Source organism: Rhineura floridana, chromosome 1 (genome assembly GCF_030035675.1).
Source record: "Rhineura floridana isolate rRhiFlo1 chromosome 1, rRhiFlo1.hap2, whole genome shotgun sequence".
Lineage (NCBI taxonomy): Eukaryota > Metazoa > Chordata > Lepidosauria > Squamata > Rhineuridae > Rhineura > Rhineura floridana.
The window spans coordinates 150,729,763-150,751,956 of record NC_084480.1 but is presented as its reverse complement, the minus strand read 5'-3'; the positions used below and the strand labels follow the sequence as shown (position 1 = coordinate 150,751,956).

Here is a 22,194-nt window from a genome sequence, read left to right as displayed (position 1 = left end):
CAACCATGGGTAAAGAATTGGATGTTTTGACCTGTAGGCAACCCTAGGCAGACCGGTAGAAGCAAGGCGGGCTTTGGCAGGAGGGGCTGACTTTGAGGTCGCTGGGTTTCGGTTCTTCACAGCTCGTGGACCTCTATGAGATCTGGGAGTTGGAGTTTTCCTGCACCAGAGCCTTTTCTGATTTGGAGGAGCACATCTTGACCAGGTGCCCTCCCTTCCCGCAGTATAGACACAGCCCCTCTTTTCAATGCTTCTCTTTCTCCACTTCCATCGGATGCAGATGCACCCCCCTATCTGCATGGGCTCCTCCCCCAGTTCCCACACAGGGAGAAATGCAGGTGCGGGGGAGTGGTATGGGAGGCAAGGATTGAGCCATCTGAGCTTTGCGTTCCTGGTGATGACCTTCAAGCCAGCTGTCTATCTGCAGGCACAAATGGACCAGTTCTGGAAAAGTGCTCAGCTGCGGGGCTCGCACCAACTCGTCCAAGACCTCTGTGCTGAGCCCATTGTGGTACAAATGCATTAAACCAAAGTCGTTAAAGTCTGTTTCCTGCAAGGATACAAAAGGTGTTAGTGTAAGTCCCAATCGAGTTTTTCCCCTGCTGCAGGTTTCCCAGTTGGCAGGACATGGGTTCTCTCCACTGGGGGTCTTGAAAGATTTTGGTCATGGCGTCAAAGAAGGCAGTATACTGGGACAAGACGGGGTCATTTTGGAGCAACAACAGGATGCCCACTGGGCAGCTTCTCCCTCCAAGAGACTGATGATGACTGCCACCTTCACATCATCATTGGGGAATTCCAACTGTTGGACTTATGTGTAAAGCTCTCACTGGGCTATGAATGTGGAGAATTGCTCTACTCTCCCTCCGTAGTGGGCGAGCATTCCTACTGGAGACTTGATTCGGGGTGCTGGCACAGGTGGAATAGGTCCCTGTGCTTGCTATGTGGGGATCCCCTGGGCCACTAGTTGAGTCATTTGGAGGTGCAAGGTCTGATTCTTGGTTTGTAGAGACTGAGTTTCGGTGCAAAGGCTCTGAACTTCAGTTATCAGGGTTTCCACAGCTGTCTGTAGGTCCTCCCCGGCTCCACTGCTCGCTTCCATTCTTTCCGTTACGGGGGTGTCGGATGGAGGAGGTTGTGGTTGAGTCAAACTCTCCTGCCCAGAGTCAAAGGACTCAGTCTCAGACACGACTGTGGTTTTTTCTCTTTTTATTAAAGTTATAGATAAATCAAAAGCAGTGACCCAATTTAACCTAGCTGCACTTTCTAGGAATTTTTGACCTGAACTAGCACTGACTAGGCGTGATGTCCTTATATGTTAAAAACTGTAAATATGGTAAGTGCGGGTTTATATAGGGATATATGGTAAGTGAATTGAGTAAGAGGGGGGAGTACATGGGCTAGAATGCGGGAGAATGTTGGATGATGATTGGCTGAGTGTTTGAATGGCTGAAGGTATAAATGAGAGGATGACAGTTGAGTTGGGAAGGTTGTTGGGGGGAGTTGAGAGGAGAGTGATTGGACAGGAGTTGAAGTGGGAGGCAGTTGGGATTGAGTTGACAGAGTTCTGAGGGAGGTTTGGATTCTATTAGGCTGATATCTGGACAGAATATATATAACTGGAAACATGAGAGTGACACTATATGAAACCATACGCTTGTTAAACATTCCTAAAGTAATCTTGTTATTTCCTAGTGTTATCAAATAAATACTTTTATTGGTTTACCAAAAGCCTGATCCTTGGCTGGGGATATACAGACCAGAAGGGAGGGCAGGGTAATTACCAAGGCTGAAGGGAAACTGTATCTAATGGTGGCAGCAGTGAAGGAAGAAATTGTAACATCATCAAGTATCCAGAGCAACCCAGGATTGTATGCTTTATAGACAAAGATACAGGGGGGCTGTGGACAGCAAGGGCACCCAGACACAAAGTAACAAGCCATAGGGAGACTAAGGCGAAGTCTCTAGCAGTATTGTTTACAGGGAGTGGCTGGTGCTGCTGCCTAGCAGTGGGATCTTGAGAGATCTGTGCTAGAGCGGAGTGAGAAAAAATAAAAATGACAATCCTGACTGGTGGTGTCCTGAGGTGGTGCCTAGTGAAAGGTGGTAGCCACAAGCAGGTGGGAACCTGACAGGTGGAGCCAAAGGTGGGATCGTCACACATGTCTCCATGGATCTAAGACTTTGACTCAGCAACTGGGTTCCCCCCCCAAGTCCCCTTAAGTAGGGTTGGATCTTGTGTGCCCACAGGCTCCTCCTCAGCTTAGACTTTTGAACTTCCCACCTCAAACACCTTTGAGTGCAGGATGAAGGTGGCTTGATCCAAGCTTCTGTCTCTGACAGAGGGGAGCTGCTAACTGACAGTTCAGGCAGGGGAAGCTGGGCAGTGCTCGGCTGGGAAACATCTGACATGCAAGGTTGAATCTCTGGCAGTGTCGGTGCTTCCACAAGGGGGTCAGGAGCTGAAGGGGCTGAGCTGTCTAAGATGGGGGCTGGGGTGCCCTGTGAGTCCATCCCACTATCTGCCCCTCCCCAGGTTCCCAGTCCAAGTCCTTATCCTCTGTTTCACCCTCATCTATCCGCCCCCTCCCTGCTTAGCTTACGGCACATGAAGTGTTTGTTTACATACCAAATTCACATTTATAACTTAAAAGGTGTGTTTGGATAATCAAATCAAAGCAACATCAGTCCTCTCAATATTTTTTTTTGCATGTTTAGATTTATAGGCTCCAGGTGGAGATTGGTTACCCAGACAGCATCCTTCAAACACATAAAGTCAATGATGAGTATCAAGAGGTGAGTTGATCGAGCATCACTTATCATAGGCTGAACATAAGATTCTAAATTCTAAATTAGTGGATCCAATCAAGGCCTATGCATAACATGCCAAACTCTGACCCGTGCATCAACCTTCATTGGATTCTTCACCCTGGTTCTATTTGCTCAGCAGCAACCTGGTGGAACAAGGAGGTAAACACAAAAAAAACCAAACTCCAAATTATAATTGAAATGAATGCATCTGTTTATTAAAGATGTGAAGTTCATAAAAACTAGATTTTGTAATGAAAAACAATGATACAATCATAAATGATGTAATAAATTAAAACAATTAAAAGTTACATTAGCAGTTTGCATAAACATAATGGTGTTTTAGGACAGATAGAAAACAAAACAAAGATAATACATTGATATTAAAGCAACTTAAAGTAACTTAGAAAATATCTTAAAGTGATGTGATATATATTTTTGCACAACCTAATTAATTAAAACAATAAAAATATGAAATAACAGAATAACTCATATATTTTCCTCCTAAACTCCCTCCAGCCCACTACATGTATATTATTACTCTAATTTCCTAGAATATTAGAATAAAGAAAGACATATTTACCTACGAGTGAGTAGGCCTGAAGCCTTCAGCTTGGCATAGAATGTGATAGCAGGGCAGAGCAGATAGTAGCCAGAAAACAAAAAAAGTAATTCACAGGCAATTCCCCTGCCCCAAAAGAAGCTTTAAAAATATGAATACATCCCTTTATATCACCCAGCAAACTTAGATCAGGAGGCTGGAATTATCCAATAATTGAATATGAATTTCAATAATTGTGGATGGAACCCCACAATACATAGACCATGAATTACCATAATCTGTCTGGGAGGGGGATAAATTGAGTACCTGAGACCCTTGCATCAGTGATGTTCCTACCAGCGCTCTTGTTTTTGCATAGTGTCTGCTCAACACATATTTTTAGTATTCTTTCTCTTTAAATATTGTTTTGGCTATCCAACAGCTTTATACCAACTTCTTACCAGAAGCTCTCCCTGGCAGTAGAAAGTGCAATGTTAACACAAAACTGCAAGCAGCCTTCAGCCAAAAATAACACACGCAGCATGAAATTGTCCTCAGCTTCACTTGGCTGCTCTATTCTGTGCATCCATGTCTAACCTGACTGCCTTATATAAATGTATAGGGTCCAGCAATGACATGATTAACATAGATCCTCCCTGGTGAGGTGCATCCGTACCCATCATTATTGACTTTTAGAAGGAATTTGAAAACATTCCTGTTTACCCAGACATTTGATGGCTGAAAGAGACTGTTCCTCGCAATTCAGAGATCACTAGATGGAAGAATGTTTTTAACCGCAACTGTTTTGAGAAAGTTTGTACCTGTTTATAGAATTTTTTTTATTTGTTAAATGTGTTTTGAAGTGTTTGCCACGGAGGAAGGGCAAGATATAATAATAATAATAATAATATATGACATGGTAATGCCTGCTGAAGGATGGCTGTTATGGTGATGGAAGGCCACTTGCTGGCCCCAGTCCGCTAGCATTCCGTCCAACTGGAATGCAGCCCTGACTCGTCTTTGCTTTTTCTTTGTTTACTTTGGCTTTATCTGGTTCGAATTGATATAGTGAAATCAAGGTAGGAACAAGTAGAAGGACATTTGAAGGCTTAATGCTATAGAGATTAACAGGGAAGCCTAGAGAGTCTCTCTGGACTTCCCTTGTAATCTCTAGTGTTTTAACCGTTTAAATGCTGTACTTCCCTTTTGCCATTAAAAGCAGAAGGGGAAGGAGGAGGTAAAAGAAAGAGAGGCGGCCACAGCTCCTCCGAGCCAGGCTTGAACATGAAGGAAGAGGAGGCATCTGCATTATTTCCCCATGTCTGTTCACCTCCGTAGCAATGGATACTTAATGCATGCTAGCTGCAGGAGATACCGTTAGTGTATTAGATAAAGGGGAAGGGAAGGACAAAGGGGCAGGGCTCGCACAACTCCGGTATTGCAGAAAAGCCGCTGCGTCTGCAGCAGGCGCACAGAGTGAGCATGCGGACTATATAAAAATCTGGCTAAAAATCCAAAGTGAGCAGAATTCTCATCTACCTAAACAGAAAGGTTTAGTTTTCACTCTCCTGGAGCTCCATCTCATTCACCTCCAGTAACATTTGAATCCAGCATGTGGCTACTATGTCTCTGACCCCTCCCAAATATAGCTGAGTCAAAAAAAATTCAGAAGATATTTTCTTTAATATTCCCCACCATTTCACACACGCATGCACACACATAAGCACCCATACAGAGAAGCTAAATGAATTCTTTGCATCTGTCTTCACAGTGGAAGATATAGGGCAGATCCCTGAACCTGAACTAACATTTGCAGGAAGGGATTCTGAGGAACTGAGACAAATAGTGGTAACGAGAGAGGAAGTTCTAGGCTTAATGGACAATATAAAAACTGACAAATCACCGGGCCCAGATGGCATCCACCCGAGAGTTCTCAAAGAACTCAAATGTGAAATTGCTGATCTGCCAACTAAAATATGTAACTTGTCCCTCAGGTCCTCCTCCGTGCCTGAGGACTGGAAAGTGGCAAATGTAACGCCAATCTTCAAAAAGGGATCCAGGGGGGATCCCAGAAATTACAGGGCAGTTAGCTTAACTTCTGTCCCTGGAAAACTGGTAGAAAGTATTATTAAAGCTAGATTAACTAAGCACATAGAAGAACAAGCCTTGCTGAAGCAGAGCCAGCATGGCTTCTGCAAGGGAAAGTCCTGTCTCAGTAACCTATTAGAATTCTTTGAGAGTGTCAACAAGCATATAGATAGAGGTGATCCAGTGGACATAGTGTACTTAGACTTTCAAAAAGCGTTTGACAAGGTACCTCACCAAAGACTTCTGAGGAAGCTTAGCAGTCATGGAATAAGAGGAGAGGTCCTCTTGTGGATAAGGAATTGGTTAAGAAGCAGAAAGCAGACAGTAGGAATAAATGGACAGTTCTCCCAATGGAGGGCTGTAGAAAGTGGAGTCCCTCAAGGATCAGTATTGGGACCTGTACTTTTCAACTCATTCATTAATGACCTAGAATTAGGAGTGAGCAGTGAAGTGGCCAAGTTTGCTGACGACACTAAATTGTTCAGGGTTGTTAAAATAAAAAGGGATTGCGAAGAGCTCCAGAAAGACCTCTCCAAACTGAGTGAATGGGCAGAAAAATGGCAAATGCAATTCAATATAAACAAGTGTAAAATTATGCATATTGGAGCAAAAAATCTTAATTTCACATATACGCTCATGGGGTCAGAACTGGGGGTGACCAACCAGGAGAGAGACCTCGGAGTTGTAGTGGACAGCACGATGAAGATGTCGACCCAGTGTGCGGCAGCTGTGAAAAAGGCAAATTCCATGCTAGCAATAATTAGGAAAGGTATTGAAAATAAAACAGCCGATATCATAATGCCGTTGTATAAATGCAGCCGCATTTGGAATACTGTGTACAGTTCTGGTCGCCTCATCTCAAAAAGGATATTCTAGAGTTGGAAAAGGTTCAGAAGAGGGCAACCAGAATGATCAAGGGGATGGAGCGACTCCCTTACGAGGAAAGGTTGCAGCATTTGGGGCTTTTTAGTTTAGAGAAAAGGCGGGTCAGAGGAGACATGATAGAAGTGTATAAAATTATGCACGGCATTGAGAAAGTGGATAGAGAAAAGTTCTTCTCCCTCTCTCCTAATACTAGAACTCGTGGACATTCAAAGAAGCTGAATGTTGGAAGATTCAGGACAGACAAAAGGAAGTACTTCTTTACTCAGCGCATAGTTAAACTATGGAATTTGCTCCCACAAGATGCAGTAATGGCCACCAGCTTGGATGGCTTTAAAAGAAGATTAGACCAATTCATGGAGGACAGGGCTATCAATGGCTACTAGCCGTGATGGCTGTGCTGTGCCACCCTAGTCAGAGGCAGCATGCTTCTGAAAACCAGTTGACGGAAGCCTCAGGAGGGGAGAGTGTTCTTGCACTCGGGTCCTGCTTGTGGGCTTCCCCCAGGCACCTGGTTGGCCACTGTGAGAACAGGATGCTGGACTAGATGGGCCACTGGCCTGATCCAGCAGGCTCTTCTTATGTTCTTATGTACACACAATGCCCTACAATGATGCGGCCAGGCTGCCAGCCCAGTTAGGAAAAAAGAAAGAAGATGGACTGCTGCCATTGCTAATGGTGATAAAATCCTTTAGTTTTGAAGCATCCACTGCTAGGAGAACAGCAAGTAGACATGTTTTGTTAATATGTGGATGGATACTCCAGAGATTCATAGTGTGTGGGAACTTTAACTACAGCATTTTTTGCTTACAACCTAATTGTATGATGATTAGAGGATTTTCTCACAGTATTGTCTTAAATCATATGAGCGCATGAACTCAGATACAGATAAGCCTGATACACTGTGCACTCAAGATTCACACTGAAGCAATCTGCTTATCAGTATTTGCCACTGAAGAAGGCCATATGAGTGAAACAGGCTTGGCAATTTGCAGAGTAATCCAGCTTGTCGATTTGTTGCGGGGGGGGGGGGTTGAATGAGTCGGACATGTCCTTCTGCTCAACTGTGCCAGGAGTGGGTGTCTCCACTGTTGTGTAACTCCTGACTGCACCCTCCTAAAGAGTGGATGGAAGCTCCTGCCAGTGGTATCTCCAGCAGCATTAGCCAGCATATACCCTGAAGATGGGATGTTGAGGGGACAAGATTGGGCCAGTCAAGGATCTGCTGAATCCTAAGCTAACCCAGCTGCTGACAAGTTGGGGAAATAGGCCCAATTCAAGCTTCTCCATTGCACCAGCCTGGAGTTAGAGCAGGAAACCATAGTTTTCCTTCCCATAGCACAATCTACCCTGGCCAGCACAAGCTGCCCACCAGGGGTTTGGATTGTGCCCTGAAGTGTTATTTATCCACCTCAGGTTGTTTTGCCTTACAATATTGCCTGAAAGGCAGAAGAAAGTATTTATTATTATGTTCCAAAGTTTTATATTTTATTGTATTTTAATGACTCATCTGCAACAATATGGTCAGAAAAAAATAGGTTTTTTATGACCCTGATTTTTTGTCTCTATATTAGGAGTATCAATCATTTTTTTTGCTCCCTCTCCTTGTCTTCTAACCTCATTGCCTGATTCTTCTTTTAGCTGGAGATTTACAAAGATAACTTTTTCCATAATGTAATTGCCTGCCTGAAGTCTCTGCGAAAGAGGTTGTTGCTGAGGCTCATCAATCCCCATCTACAGGATAAGTATGTTTCTCTTGTCGGATGAAGGAGACATTATCTGAATGCAAGAGAGATGGCGATTCATAGTAAGAAGTTACTAAGAAGTGACTTTTCCCTGTTCAGTTCCTTTGTTGTTTCATGGATTCACTCTTACTCTACCTGACTTCTGGTTTGGCATGGAGAATTTCTAAAATTAATTCCAGAACTGGCACATCATATGTCACAGTATTCATTCTTCACCTTTTTACCAGTGCACTACTATATATATGTGATGATAGCATCGAGATTATTTTGCACCGTGATCAAACCAATGTACATATATGCAGTATGTACTAATGTACACCAGTAACTTAGAAGAAAAAAAAGATGAATGCAAACTAGTGAATGCAAATTTCATGCTCTACAGTCTGAAGAAAGTCCAAAAATGTTTAAAAAACGGAATAGCAGATTGCTACCTCAGTAGTGCTATACTTCTAGTGATATGAAAGCTCTGTGACGTTACATCCATGATAGTTCATTCACACTTGCAATTATCACTTAATATTTCAGTTATCATGTGATGAACACATCTATTTATGAACCAGTACTTAAGTATTACTACAAAGGTGAGACCCACTGAGTGATAAAGAGGAGGAAGAGATGGAATAAAAATCATGGCCCAAGTAATCCCTGCTTTTGCTATCATCTTTTAAAAATTTCTGTTCCAGTTGGGAAGTGCCCCCTTGGTCCGTACATTCATACTACTCACTGAGGCGCCACGCTGTTGTTTTCCCTGCTGGAATGTTCCGCAACCCTTTCTTCCATACTGAATTTCCCAGGTAAGGAAAGTAGCAAAGCTTCTTATCTGTCACCTGCACATTGCACTATGCTACAAATAATATTGCAAAACCCTTCCAAAGCTGTTTAACCACAAAGAGTAGAGGGGTAGAAAAAGTGGATGTGTATGGGCACAAATAACGATGGCTCTCCCATGCCACCTTCCACAACCTGCAAAACTACAGTATTATCTCTCTCTCACCTTACTTAGAATATGGGGTGCACAGGGACAGAGCTGTCCCTAGGCACCGGGAAGCGGGGCAGTTGCCCCGGGCCACGCGCTTTGGGAGGGCCCACGCTTGGCGATCTGCATATAAAAGCAGCAGCCACCGCATCCTCCTCACAGCTGCAGTAGGGGAGCTGAGGGGAGCATAGAAAAGAGCTGGGAGGAAGAGGTGCAGCGGCAGTCTCCTGACGGCCGCGGTAGCGAGCGGGGAAGGAGAAAACCTTGCAGCGAGAAACGCTAAGCGAGTCTACAACAAAGGCTGCAAAAAAGGGAGCCGCAGCCAAAAAATAAAAAGCTGCTGCCGCCGCCAACAAAGACTGCAAAAAAGGGAGCCACAGCCGCAAGCTCCTAGCAGCCAAAATACAAAGCCTCCGCTGCTGCCTGGAGGAAAGGTTATATATAGAGAGAAATAATGTGCCCCCCCAACTATGCTTTTGCCCCGGGCCCCGCACATGCTAAGGGAGGGCCTGCACAGGGAAACAAAACATGCAGTCCTCTGCTAATGTTTTGTAGGCTTCCCACAAAGACAGCCTGTAGATTACAGGCCATGAAAGTTTTCTAAGCCCATCTCTTGTTTGTCTTTCAGTGCTGTGAACTTTGGAGCCATGGGTTTTTTTATGGCGCATGAGCTGCTACATTCCTTCTATGATTATGGTATGTACTGTGAGCTATTGTGAATAATCTTTTGGGCCTTCTGTCACTTGTACTTGCAAGTAGTTACTTCCCTAAGGTCAGAACAACACATTGTCCAGTTATGTGCTGAAACCTTGGACACCATTTTCTCATCTGCAAAGCAGCTTCAAGAGGAGGCAATTTTCAGTAGAGAAGTGACAGGTATGAGAAAGGGCTTAATCCTTCCCCCACCAACCCACCTCAGTTTTCCTGTGCAAATCCCACCCACAGCCTCTTTTCCTCCAGCCAGACTTTCAAACCCATGTTTATTTCTTCACTAATGTGGATCTGGAATCCTAGCAGGTCAGAAAATGGCTGAGAAAGATGGGTAAAACAACTTTCTCTTGACCATTGCATGTTGCCTCTTCCCAGTGCTGCTTTGCAGAGGAGAAGCAGTAGCTGAGGGTTCAGTACATCAGGCAGCTGGGTAATTAGTAGGGATGGGGTTCGCTGCATGGTTCCGATCCACTTGCATTCCGATAGTCCATCGTTTGATCCCAATCCTCCCTTTTGTTGTTCCTGCTTGCTCTCACACTTGCCGATTTGATCTGCTGTGCGTGTTTTGAGTGATTCTATCTGAGGTTTATTTTTTTTCGCTGGCCAAATTTTCGTAGTTGTCATTGCAGATACTTATGTAAATGAAGACAGTATTTGATGTGTTCTTTTGGTGGCAGGAAAAACATTGCATAATTTTTAGGTAGCTTACGTGAATGATCACAGTGTTCCACTTGTTTTTTTGGCAGTGGGAAAAACTTTGCGTAGTTTTTAGGTAGCTTACATGAATAATCACAGTGTTCCACGTGGTTTAACTCAACATAACTCAATGTAACATAATGTAAAATAGGAGGGAAAGTTTGAGAGAATAAATTCTTGCCAATTTGCAGCCGTGGCTGCAAAATCTCTGCTAATTACAGCCATGGCCCACAGCAAGAAATAGGTGCTGGTTTGAAAGGATGGCGAACTATTGAATTCAGCTGAAATCCTGTGCCAGGTCTGATTTAGTGGATATTCTCCACCATCCCTAGTAATTAGTAGTTCTGATCTAAACTGTAAAACATAAAGTCACAAGCTTACAAACCCAGAGGTTAGGACAAAATTCAAATCCCTATTTTTTAAAAATAGCAACAGTTCCATATTCACTCCTTTTAGATGAATCTGTTAGTCAAGGAAAGTAACCCAGACCATGTCCCAACCCTTAACCCATCCTAAGGCAAGTTTAAAGCTCCCCTGTCTTGGCATTCACAACCACCTCAATAAAATAGAGGAACAAAACATTGCCTGTTTGTTGATATGTGTCTGTATATTGATATGTGTCTGTATGTATAGACTCTACTGTAATACTGTAGAACATATACAGTTAATTGAAATGCAGCGGCTGCTGGTGAGGTAAGTAAATTACCACTTGGGACTTACCTTGGATTTTCCTTTTGTTCATAGTGTTGCCTGAGAACTGTTCTGCCTGTGACACGAAAACACGGCCACAGGGTATAGAGTGTCTTGTGAAACAGTATGAGAGCTACTCCTTGAAGGGCCACAGCATCAATGGCTCTTTCACCCTCCTGGAGAATGCAGCTGACACTGGGGGACTTGCTATTGCTTACCAGGTACCAAAATCAGATCATCATCAGAGCCCACAGAACACTGCAGGTACTCCTCAGTCCTAACTTGCAGCCACCTCTTCCACTCTGTCCTCTCCACATAACCTTGTTGCCACGCTCTCTTAGGTAATCGCTTCACTAAGGATAGGAGCTGCTGGTTACTCCCAATTTGATTGCATTCGTCGAACTGGGAGGCAAATCCCTTTCTGTGTTCGATTGTTTCCCGCTGTCTCCTGCTGTTAACTGTTTTGAAAGGGCTTTCCTTCTGGCCAGTGCACCAATCAAATCTCCCCTTCACGCCTCCTAAATTATATTAGATCCTCCACCCCCAGCCATGGGAGAAAGCAAGAGATCGTCTGTCATTCAGTTTCAAGTTTGGACCCAGACTTGTCCGTTTCAGGCTTACAGTAGGAAAAGAACACAACTTGCACTCGTGCGCATATATACACAGATCTGGTTGCCTAGAGGGAGAGAAGCTGATCTCCCCTTCCTCTGGTTCCCTGATTTTGGCTCTTTGGTATGTTTAGACTTCCCACCCCCATCAGCTGTTCAGCAGGATGAAGAGGCTTTGCTTGCTACTGGATCGGCTGCAAGATCAATGCCACATTAGTACTAGCGCTTCCTCCTCTCCCCCCCGCCCCTTTTCCCCTAACAGCCCAAGCAAGCTCAACTGAAAACCTTCTCCTTTAAATGAGTGGATTGGGGAAGCTCAGTGGTTACTGTATACGCGGCTCACGGCAAATTGAAGGAATGCAGCACTATATCTTATACAATTCACCAGGGGCCAAGTTCATTCTTCCCTTCCAGACTATTTTAGCAAGCCAATCAGATGAGTTTAAGATCAGATGGCTGTTGGCAGATACGGATAAATCGGTTACTTACAGGGTAGCCCTTGTTCGCACTAGCAGCAGCAAAGTTTATTTATTGTGATATTTTGTATTTCTGTACTTTTAATCTTTTGTACACCGCCCAGAGAGCTATTCGCTATGGGCGGTTTAAAAATGAAATAAAATAAATAAATAAAATAAATAAAGATCAGAATGGCCTTTTTGAAACATACTAGCCTTACAAACGTAGAGGAGTTCTCCTGAGTGTGTGTCTATTTCAAACAGATGTAGCAAATTCTTACCATTTTCTTTTAAAGTTTAGGGTTTTATTGATGTATCATTGGATTGAAATTTAATGTTTTACAAATGTTTTACAAAATATGTTTTGATGTGTGTTCTTATATTGCAATGGCCATTGGCTAAAAACAATAAACTAAAGAAAAAAGTAACTCCAGTTTTACCTCAGGAAAGCATAGACCCAGGCTGGCCAGTTTCGTTAGCAAAAAAAAAAAAAAAAGATGTTGAGAAAAAATAGAGAAGCTGGCAGCATTCATAATTGGTTTGCAAGGATGACGAACATATGGATTTGGGGGGAATTAGGCTACAAATTCAAATTTAGAGGATTCCTCCCCCATCCCTAGTCTTCACATCACCCCCTTGTTGTCCATTTCTTCTTATACACTTTGTTCCTATGTCCATTCACACTTACCGTTCTTCATTAATTATCCCACAATGAGTAGGGGTTCTTTTCCACACTTTCACCAGTTACAGTGATTATCTAGGAGTGTTTGTGTCTGCCGCAATGATGTTGTCCATTAGCACCATTGCTAGACGTTTCACCGTCAGCTTTTAAAAAAATGGGTAGGAGAGATTGTCATGCAGAGACACCATTTCACCAAAGTATGGATACGTCCAGGGATTTGGGAAGAATGCTATCTTTGAATGACAACTTCAGGAAACTTACTATTTCTGTATTCATTGTAATTTTGGATTTAAGTATGATCACTTTTATTTTTAACAAAATGTATCTACTTTTCTGGTGCATGATGTAAATTGCCTTGAGAGTGTGGTATAAAGCAATACATAAAGCAGCAGCAACAGCAACAACAACAACAATAATGGGAAAAGAGGATTAATTACAGAGGCACACTTGTCTCTACACTTAATCAGTAGAGCTGTACAAAAAGAGATTGGAGCACAGGAGAAATGGGGGAGAGGAAATATCTCTTTGTGCTGCCCATGAAGCCAAGCGATTACTTTGGCACTCCGGTTTGCAAGATAATGCAATAGCATTTGGCTCCTATGTAATGAGAGAATGTAAAATGAAATACAGGATAAAAGGTATTGATTAGATATCAGATACCATGTGGTGCAAACAGTCCAAGATGAGCAGTAGATTGACAGGTCATGAAAAAGTGATCAGTGCAAACAAATCTTAAGGGGAACCTACCCTCTCAAACAGCAGTGATTTACTGTTCTAGTGAGTTCAGCAGGAAAATACTTCACCTCAATAGGTGCAGTTGCATCACAGTGAACAAGAATAGTACACTCCCCCAGTGCATTTGACAAAGGCAGGGCAGGAGAAAATAACTTCTGGAATTAGCAACAGCTATGAAGAGCGCATAGGTATGAATGCAGATCAGCATTCTTGTGTGATTTCATTTAATTCCCCTTCATCCAACACAATCCTAAAAAATGGAGATTAAAAAAATGAGACTATTAGACTCCTCCCGAACTGCCTTGATGTTGTCACAAAAACAGCAATGTCAACTTTCCCTGCGAGCATTCTTTCTTTCTTTAAAAGTATTCTATTCTGCACTTTCACCAGTAGGTATTCAAGATGGCTTTCATTTGATTTTCTTTAAAGAACAAGACAGCCTAAAAAAGACAGAACCCCCAAAGCTATCAAGCAGCAGCAATGCACAACGATTTAAAATTGTATTTATTTATTTAATATTTTTATATACCTCCACCCTTCTTCCAATCTGGAGCAAAAACAGGTCCCTTCCTATTTGCCATCAAAATCTCAGGAGAACAGGAAGCATTTAACCTGGTACCAAAGGACAACTGCATCAGTGCCAGATGAATATGAGCCTGGAAAGTTGTTCAAAGTCAAGGCATCCCCACTTTTCTGTCAGGGAAACCATGAGACAGAATCGTGAAGTAGTCAGGTTTTGATATCACAAACCTGTAAGACTTCGCTTTTGCTCAAAGAAATTTGTATCTGAAATAGGGATGGAATGATCTGTCAATTTCGGTTCTCTCAGTTTCTCAATTTTCTAATCTTAAATTTGGTTTTCCACATTTCTGCAGCAATTTGTGGTTTTTTTTAAAAAAAAATCATGACAATCCTTTAGTATTTTAGTGAGAATTTCTGCTAAGCACATTTTTGTATGCAGTTTTTACCAATGTACACATTTTTGCAAGCAATTCTCCTAATATAATGCATTTTTAATATTATTTTCACAAATATATTCATTTTTATGCTCGCTTTCCCCTAATATATGCATTTTTGTAAACATTGCTTGGTCGGTGAACTGCATTGCAAAATTCAAATAAGTGCCAATTTTGAAGAACAGCTGTGTTTCGGTTCGCATATTGTTTGGAAAGTGAGGATTTGATAATCATGCAAAATCAAGTAACAGCAGCAAAAATCATAATAAAGTACTTTCAGAGTATATAGTAATTATACTGAAAGGAATAGGCCCTGCCTGCAGCCGTCATAATGAATAAGGCTGCCATTTTAAATGAGTAGCATGTGGCAGAAAACCAAGCTATAGTTTGTTGTTGTTGTTCTTATTAAGAATCTGGTAAACTGCTTCTCCCCTGGCCGGAGACATTCCTTCCATCAAGACTTTGGGGGATAGGTGTGGGGGAAGACTAATCAAGATATGGGAGACAACATGAAGCCTGTACACCACTCTCATGTTCCCCCGTAGTTGCTGAGAAGAAGTACGTTGCACACTGCTTTAGGAGAAGCCAGCTCATTCCCCGGGGCAGAGAAGTAGCGTTCACACGGGGCACTATTTCTCACTCAGTCAACATGGGCACTCTTTCCTTAAGGCAGCCTTTCCCAACCAGTGTGCCTCCAGATGTTGTTGGACCACAATTCCCATCTTTCGTGACCATTGGCAGTGCTGGCTGAGGCTGATGGGAGTTGTGGTCCAACAACATCTGGAGGCACACTGGTTGGGAAAGGCTGCCTTAAGGGAATGAGAGGTCATCACAAGGGGCTCTGCAATGATGCAGGGACCTCTGGGCTGGTCTTCCATTTTCCAACGGGGAGGCATGTTCCAGCAAGGCCAGGGAAAAAGCAGAATGCAACTAACTCTGTTGTGCCCCCTTTCTTTTTATTTCAGGTGTTCCCTCCTCCCTGGCCTGCTGTAGGGCAATATAAAAGTCCCAGCTGCTTGAGCAGGTAGGGGAGAAAGGCAGAGGAACACAGGAAGCTGCTTTATGCTGAATCAATCCATTGGTCCAGCTCACCCAGTATTGTCTACGCTGACTGGCAGTGGCTCTCCAGGATTTCAGGCAGGGGATATTTCCAGCATACCTGGAGATGGCAGGAATTGAACCAGGGACCTTCTGCATGCAAAGCAGATTCTCTGCCAGTGAGCTATAGACCTTCCCCTCAAGGCAACTAGAAAGGCCAAGGAAAGAAGAGGCAGCAGCAACCCTTGCGAAATCTCCCAGTGCATGCATCCATCACCAGCTAAGTTCTCCGGGTGTCAACCTGGCAACTTAGTGGAAAGGAAGTTTCTCATTAAAGGTTGTTCTTGGGAAGTGATGCCTAGAATTAGAGAACGAATTTTGAAATTTGCAGATTTAAATCTCTCTCTCTCTCTCGTTGACAGGCCTATAAGAACTGGTTGGCAAAGCACAGAGTGGTGAAGGTGTTACCTTGGCCTGGGCTCTCACACCATCAGCTCTTCTTCATCAGCTTTGCTCACGTAATGAAATCTTTGGCTTCTTTTCTTATTTCTTTTGTTTCGCTGTGGCCGGCCTTTCTCTACATCAGTCCCATTGCTTACAGGTTTGACACCTATAAATGCTGTCTTCCTTCATATTTTCTTGGAACGGAGTGCAACGTATTGTTTCTGTGGAACAGTAGGAGCCACTTTCCCTTTAGCAGTACCACGGCACTAGGTCTGACCCAGCAGCTGTAGCTCAATAACTGTGCAAACACAACATGGAAGGGGGTGCCTGGCCTACCTGGTTCCAGGAGGAGAAGGTCTTTTTGCTTCATTCTCCTGTTTCCAAATCGGTCTCTTCTGGACCACAGGTGAGCAAACTGAGTCTCCTAACCTCATTTTATGAAGCCCCCAACACTTCCTGAAGTTGCCTTGTTCTTCCATTCCATCAGTTTTTTTCCTTCCAGTTTGTTTCCTCATTCTTTTACCTGGGTTTTTAAAAGCACTTCCCCTGTCTTCCTATGTAGTTTCAGAACCATTAAAAGGGGCAGCATTTGTTTGATGAAAATAAATTTATTTTTTATAAGAACGTGTTTTTCTTGGTTGTATGGCTTGGGACTTCTGCCATTGTGTGTGTGTGTGTATGTGTATGTCACACTAAAGTCAGAAAGGGATTAATTTCACTTGCTTTCCAGTATTCCAGAGCAGCTGCATCGGTCGTGCCAAAAACAATCCTCTGTTTACTTATTTGAGAATAGCCCCATCAAATGTAGCGGGAGTTACTTCTGAGCAGATTTGCATAGGATTGGGTATTCTAATCTGAGGTAGCCATGGTGAATGTTGAAACAGGATGGTCTTTATTCTGGATTAATTAATCCAGAACATTTTTGTCTGCTCATCCTCATCTCTAGCTCTACCCTCCACTGGCATGCAACTCCTAACAGATTACCCTTGAAGGAATGTGGTCCTCGACAGGAAAAAAAGGTTGCCTACCCTAGACCCGCACAAGTCACTAGACCTAACAACAAATCATGGTTTGTCATTATGCGTATGAGCTGTATCAAGCACTGAGCTCATGCCCTCTTCCCTCACCTTCATTCCTCCTCAACATGTGAGGGGAAGAAATGTAAAGCTTCCTAATGGGATGGATGAATCTGTCAAGTTTGGTGTCTCTCAGTTCCTCTTTTTTCCAGTCTTAAATCTGGTTTTCCCAATTTTAGCATAGGTTTACTAATTTTTTAAAAAAACCTACACATGAAAATTCATGCATTTTCATGTATATTTCTCCTAATATATGCATTTTCTTTGTAATTTTACCTTTTTGCAAGCACTTTTCCCCAAACAGAATGCATTTCATACATTTTCACTAATGTACACATTTTTGCATGCACTTTTCATTAAAATATACACTTTTGTATGAATTCTTTGGTTGGACAACTGCATTGCAATATTTGGAAAAGTGCAAACTTGGAAGGGGAGCTGTCTTTTGGTTGGTGTGTTGCTAGAAATGCAAAGTTGGTAGGTTTGCATTAAATGTGAATCGAATAAATTCTTCCCCTGTCCCTATTCCTAACTACAGTTTGCATAAACTACAGTTTCCCATATTCAGAAAAAAAAATGGGAACTGCAATTTGTTACAATTCATGAATGGAAGATTCTTTGCTTGTGGAGGAAACAAAAAGGAAGAGGGGAGACTGAGGGAAAGGCTCAGTTAGGCCATTAACTAGATCTTATAGCAAGCAGCTTCTGCTTATTTCAAACCTAAGAGAACCAGGGGGGGGGGATTCTGAAATGGATATGAGCATACACTGTTGAAAGAATGGGGCATTACTGTGGAGAAGTGGGTAGCCTTAAAAATATTTTTTCATTCTTTAAGGGCTATAAAATGTTCATGCAGAGAGTTTGATACACATTCTCCACACCGTTAGGATCATAGGCTCCATCCAATAGGTGCCCACAGCAGTTGTACATGGATGTTTTCCACCAGTATATGTTGTACTGCCGAGAAATATTTCACTTTTTAAAGGTAATCTTTGAAGCATGACAAAACCCGGTAAGGCCTGTTTGTTTTAACCAGAAACAGACCGGGGGAGGGGGGGGGGAGAAAAAATGACCATGTACATTAAGGACAACTGCTGCTCTATAATACCACCTCAAGAGCTAGTACAGGCATACCCCACTTAACGTGGCCTCGTTTAACGTCGCCTCGCTATAACGTACATGCTCCATTCATCCCCATACCCCGCTTAACGTTCGCGCGCTTTGCAATAACGTATACTTTATTGGCATGACGCCGCTGCCATCTAGTGGTGATTGCGTGCAGTACAAGTGAAGACAATTGCTTCACTTAAAGGTTATTTTCGCTTAAAGTGTACTCTCTGGTCCCATTGCGAACATTAAAGCGGGGTATGCCTGTAATTACTTTTGGTGGATCTCTCAAGCCCAGACCCTCAGATCCCAATACCTGAATCAATTAAGGTCTTACTATGCATTACATGGAAATTTGTGTAACTGAGCCCCAATGATTTTTTTTTAAAAAAAATAAAAACAAAAAGTCACTTTGGATGCAGAAAAGTGGTCAGAGAGAAAAGAGGCATTTAACCTTTTTTCTGCCCACCTTTTGTTTGCTCCAGATCAAGAGCCTGCAGCCCAAACAGCTTTTCCACAAAGTTGCACAAGCATATTTGCCCCAGAAAATGTGTTTATTTTGTCTTCAAAGTTTCTATCCTGCACCCAAAGCTGAGGGGAAAGGTGACAAATAGGAATATGGGGAAATTACTCACTTGATATCACAGTTCCATATTTAAAAGTTTGTCTTCTCTACAGGCAATGTGTGGACACCAGAGCCTCGAGGAACTGCAGACCTTCTTACACAGGGATCCACACAGCCCCCCACCACTCCGTGTCCGTGGTTCCTTAAGCAATAGCCAGGATTTCTCCAGGCACTTCCACTGTCCGAGTAAATCGCCAATGAATCCAACTGTGAAGTGCCACATCTGGTAAAGCAACCTGAAGAGTGTGTGATGCAAAAAAGATGGAGACTGAAGCTGCAGGATCATGTGGACCCCTTCTTCCTCCACTACTTCCACCCAAGTGGTCATGGTGGAACAAAATTCCATCCTTTTACCAGGAAGAAAGAGAATACAGAGAAGATACTGCTTTGTAGAAAGCTGCTATTGTTCTCTTTACATCCTGACCTGCCTTAGGGGAGTTTCAGATTGGGGAACTGAAGATCAGTTGACAAGTCTGGTGACTGTGTTTAGCGGCTCTGTTCCAATCAAAGATGACAATTCCAGTGAGAGACTCTCTGACTATTATGGAATGGTGAGACACTAAGACGCCATTTATGCCAAACATGGTTTGTGTTAACCGTAGTTTAGAACACAATCCATGACCTAGTTCTTGGTGCCATAAGGCTTTGTTATTTTTGCTAAGATAGACTAACACGTCTACCCCTTTGGAAACTCATTCAGGTGTTAAATCTATGTGTAAACAGTGCCACATCAGAATGCAGGTAGGGATTCATATCACTGATTGCTTATCCTTCATACAAAACATTCTCTCCATGTCGAAAACTAGATAAGAGTGAGAAGGATTCTGTTTTGCCTCCTTCTTTACATACTAGTTTCCTAAGTTCAGGGTTGTTTTTTTTGTATAAAGAATTCTATCATGGGAGTCTGAAGTGGTACACCCAGACACAAGTTGACCAGTGAGAACTAGGCCATGGTTTGATCTTGCGAATGCCTAAAGGCAAGCCATAGTTTAAAGCTGCTTATTAGCTTTTGTCCCCTCAGCTTCAAAGTCCTCTCCTATGTCCATGGTGCAGTGACAAAAAGATGGTTGTACAGTTTTGTCAAACTAGAGTTAGCAGACACCATGGTTTCCAAAACCATTTTAAATCATGATTTCTCATTCTGGTTTGCTGACTGACCATAAACCATGGCTTGTCAATTCAGACATTGCACCAAGCCATAAAAAGTCATGGTTTGGTGTGATGTTTGAATTGTACTGTATCTAACTAAATATACATTATTAAATGTGCTTTTATTTTACACCTTATACATGCAATACAGTCTTGAGATTAAGGTTGTGTAAAGGAAGTGAGATTGTTTTTCTCCGTATTCCATCATCTGAGCCCTAATTAACAGGTTGTTGCTTGGTGGCCTGTGGCCTCAATCTAACCTCCAAAGCAAATATCTGGTCACTTGAGGCAGTACCAAATTTTAATAAAGGTGTGGTTAAAAATGTTCAGTTTTACTTACAGGGAAAAGAAATCTCCATCTATATTTCATAGACATGCTATTGCATTGCTAACATATTCATTCTGGAAAAAGGCATGAGACTACTGCTAATGTGCCTCTTGAGGCAATCTTTCAGGAAGCAAATTCTTTCCTCAGCTCTACGGTCCAGAAGTCCTGCCATCCAGGCATGTGTGTTCAATACTGCTATGTGACACCAACTTTATTGTAGAACCTGGTGATTAGGTTTGCTGGGACATGGACCCTGAAACTCATGGGGTGCAACCAGGGAATGAAAGAGCAGAGCCTGGCAACTCAGGGGTGGAGTCTGATAAGATGGTACAATGCCTAGTGGCACCTGGTGAGGGCAGAAGACGGCATCAGGCAAGACGGGAAAGAGCCTAGTTGTGCCTGGTGCCACAAGAGTGGAACCTCATTGACACAAAAATGGAGCAAATAGTAAAGAGTCATCTCAAGCCAATAAGAAAACAGCCTGTCCATGTGATGTGGCTTTTCACACTGAAATTTTACTCCTCTCTCTGAAGACTCTGAGAAGACTAAAACCCTGACATTTCAGATTTATCCCCAAAGAACAGCAGCCCTGCTGACCACTGGTGTTCCATTCCTCAGACTGCTGTAGTTCCAGAATAACGGCTCCCAAGAGCAACATGTCTATCCCAGGTGTAATCCAATGTCCACTGGAGTATGTGGAGAGCCTATTTTAATATAAATGGACAATAATTGTATCCTTTGTTCTAGTGCAACTCTTTAAATCAGAGGTGATTAACCTAATGTCCTCTGTTGTTTTTAGACTCCAACTCCCAATCAGCCTCAGCAGCCAGTATGGCCAATGGTGAGGGAAGATGGGAGCTGTAGTCCAACAACATCTGGAGGACACTACGTTGGCTACTATTGCAGCTCTTTTCTGCTGTTACCTGAGGCTTTTCATTGGTTTCCTGCTAAATGAGCTTGCTGCAGCAACAAATGCATAAACCATTCTGTAGCATAGCTTCTCTCACAAATACAAGAAGTTGTGCCTCATTTCAGTGTACATAATGAGGAGAGTAGTCGGGGGGGGGAAGCTCAAAATATTTCTAGAGAAAGGACAAAGGAGATCTTTTCCAGCCTGTTCTGCAAGGGAGGGGAAGGGAGGAGATTGCTATTTATTGTTTGATTGCCTGAGCTCATCAACAAGACCTGCTGATTGAAAACTTTTCCTTTTAAATAAAAGTGGCAATGTTAAGCATAACATACCTGACATAACATATTGTTTCATCCTGTTTCTTGTGTATGTTTTCAGCCTAAGTAGCATTTTTGAAACATGTTGAACTCGGGTCTCTGTTTGAAATTGACTCTACATCTTAGGACCCCCACACTCTGTATCAATGATCTATTTGGTGGGTACATACAGTTCCCCATGTGCAACAGTGAAATGCATCCCACTGCTATGCATGAAAACTTGTGGAGGGAATTATTATTTTTCCCTGGAAATTCTGTGTCTTTCCCCCTATGTTGTCTCCACTTTGGACCAAACTAGTTGGGATACATAAGAACATAAGAAGAGCCTGCTGGATCAGGCCAGTGGCCCATCTAGTCCAGCATCCTGTTCTCACAGTGGCCAACCAGGTGCCTGGGGGAAGCCCGCAAGCAGGACCCGAGTGCAAGAACACTCTCCCCTCCTGAGGCTTCCGGCAACTGGTTTTCAGAAGCATGCTGCCTCTGACTAGGGTGGCAGAGCACAGCCATCATGGTTAGTAGCCATTGTTAGCCCTGTCTCCATGAATTTGTCTAATCTTTTAATCCATCCAAGCTGGTGGCCATTACTGCATCTTGTGGGAGCAAATTCCATAGTTTAACTATGCGCTG

General features: G+C 42.9%; 1 protein-coding gene across 11 annotated transcripts in view; it reads left to right on the top strand.

The window, feature by feature from the left end:
• Window positions 1-21,941, top strand: part of KEL (Kell metallo-endopeptidase (Kell blood group)) — a 101,509-nt gene extending 79,568 nt beyond the window's left edge. For 7 of the 11 annotated variants that reach the window (XM_061637619.1, XM_061637610.1, XM_061637652.1 and 4 more), the window contains 7 exons: window positions 2,719-2,796; window positions 7,961-8,064; window positions 8,748-8,858; window positions 9,669-9,736; window positions 11,192-11,358; window positions 16,034-16,129; window positions 18,917-21,941. In XM_061637619.1, the coding sequence (XP_061493603.1) occupies window positions 2,719-2,796; window positions 7,961-8,064; window positions 8,748-8,858; window positions 9,669-9,736; window positions 11,192-11,358; window positions 16,034-16,129; window positions 18,917-19,093 (801 nt within the window). In that variant the 3' untranslated portion in view covers window positions 19,094-21,941. Of the gene's footprint in view, window positions 1-2,718; window positions 2,797-7,960; window positions 8,065-8,747; window positions 8,859-9,668; window positions 9,737-11,191; window positions 11,359-15,538; window positions 15,598-16,033; window positions 16,130-16,212; window positions 16,462-17,966; window positions 18,117-18,916 lie in introns of all 11 variants that reach the window. The other 4 variants (XR_009764148.1, XR_009764143.1, XR_009764146.1 and 1 more) reach the window with 4 other exon arrangements.
• The last annotated feature ends 253 nt before the right edge of the window (window positions 21,942-22,194 follow it).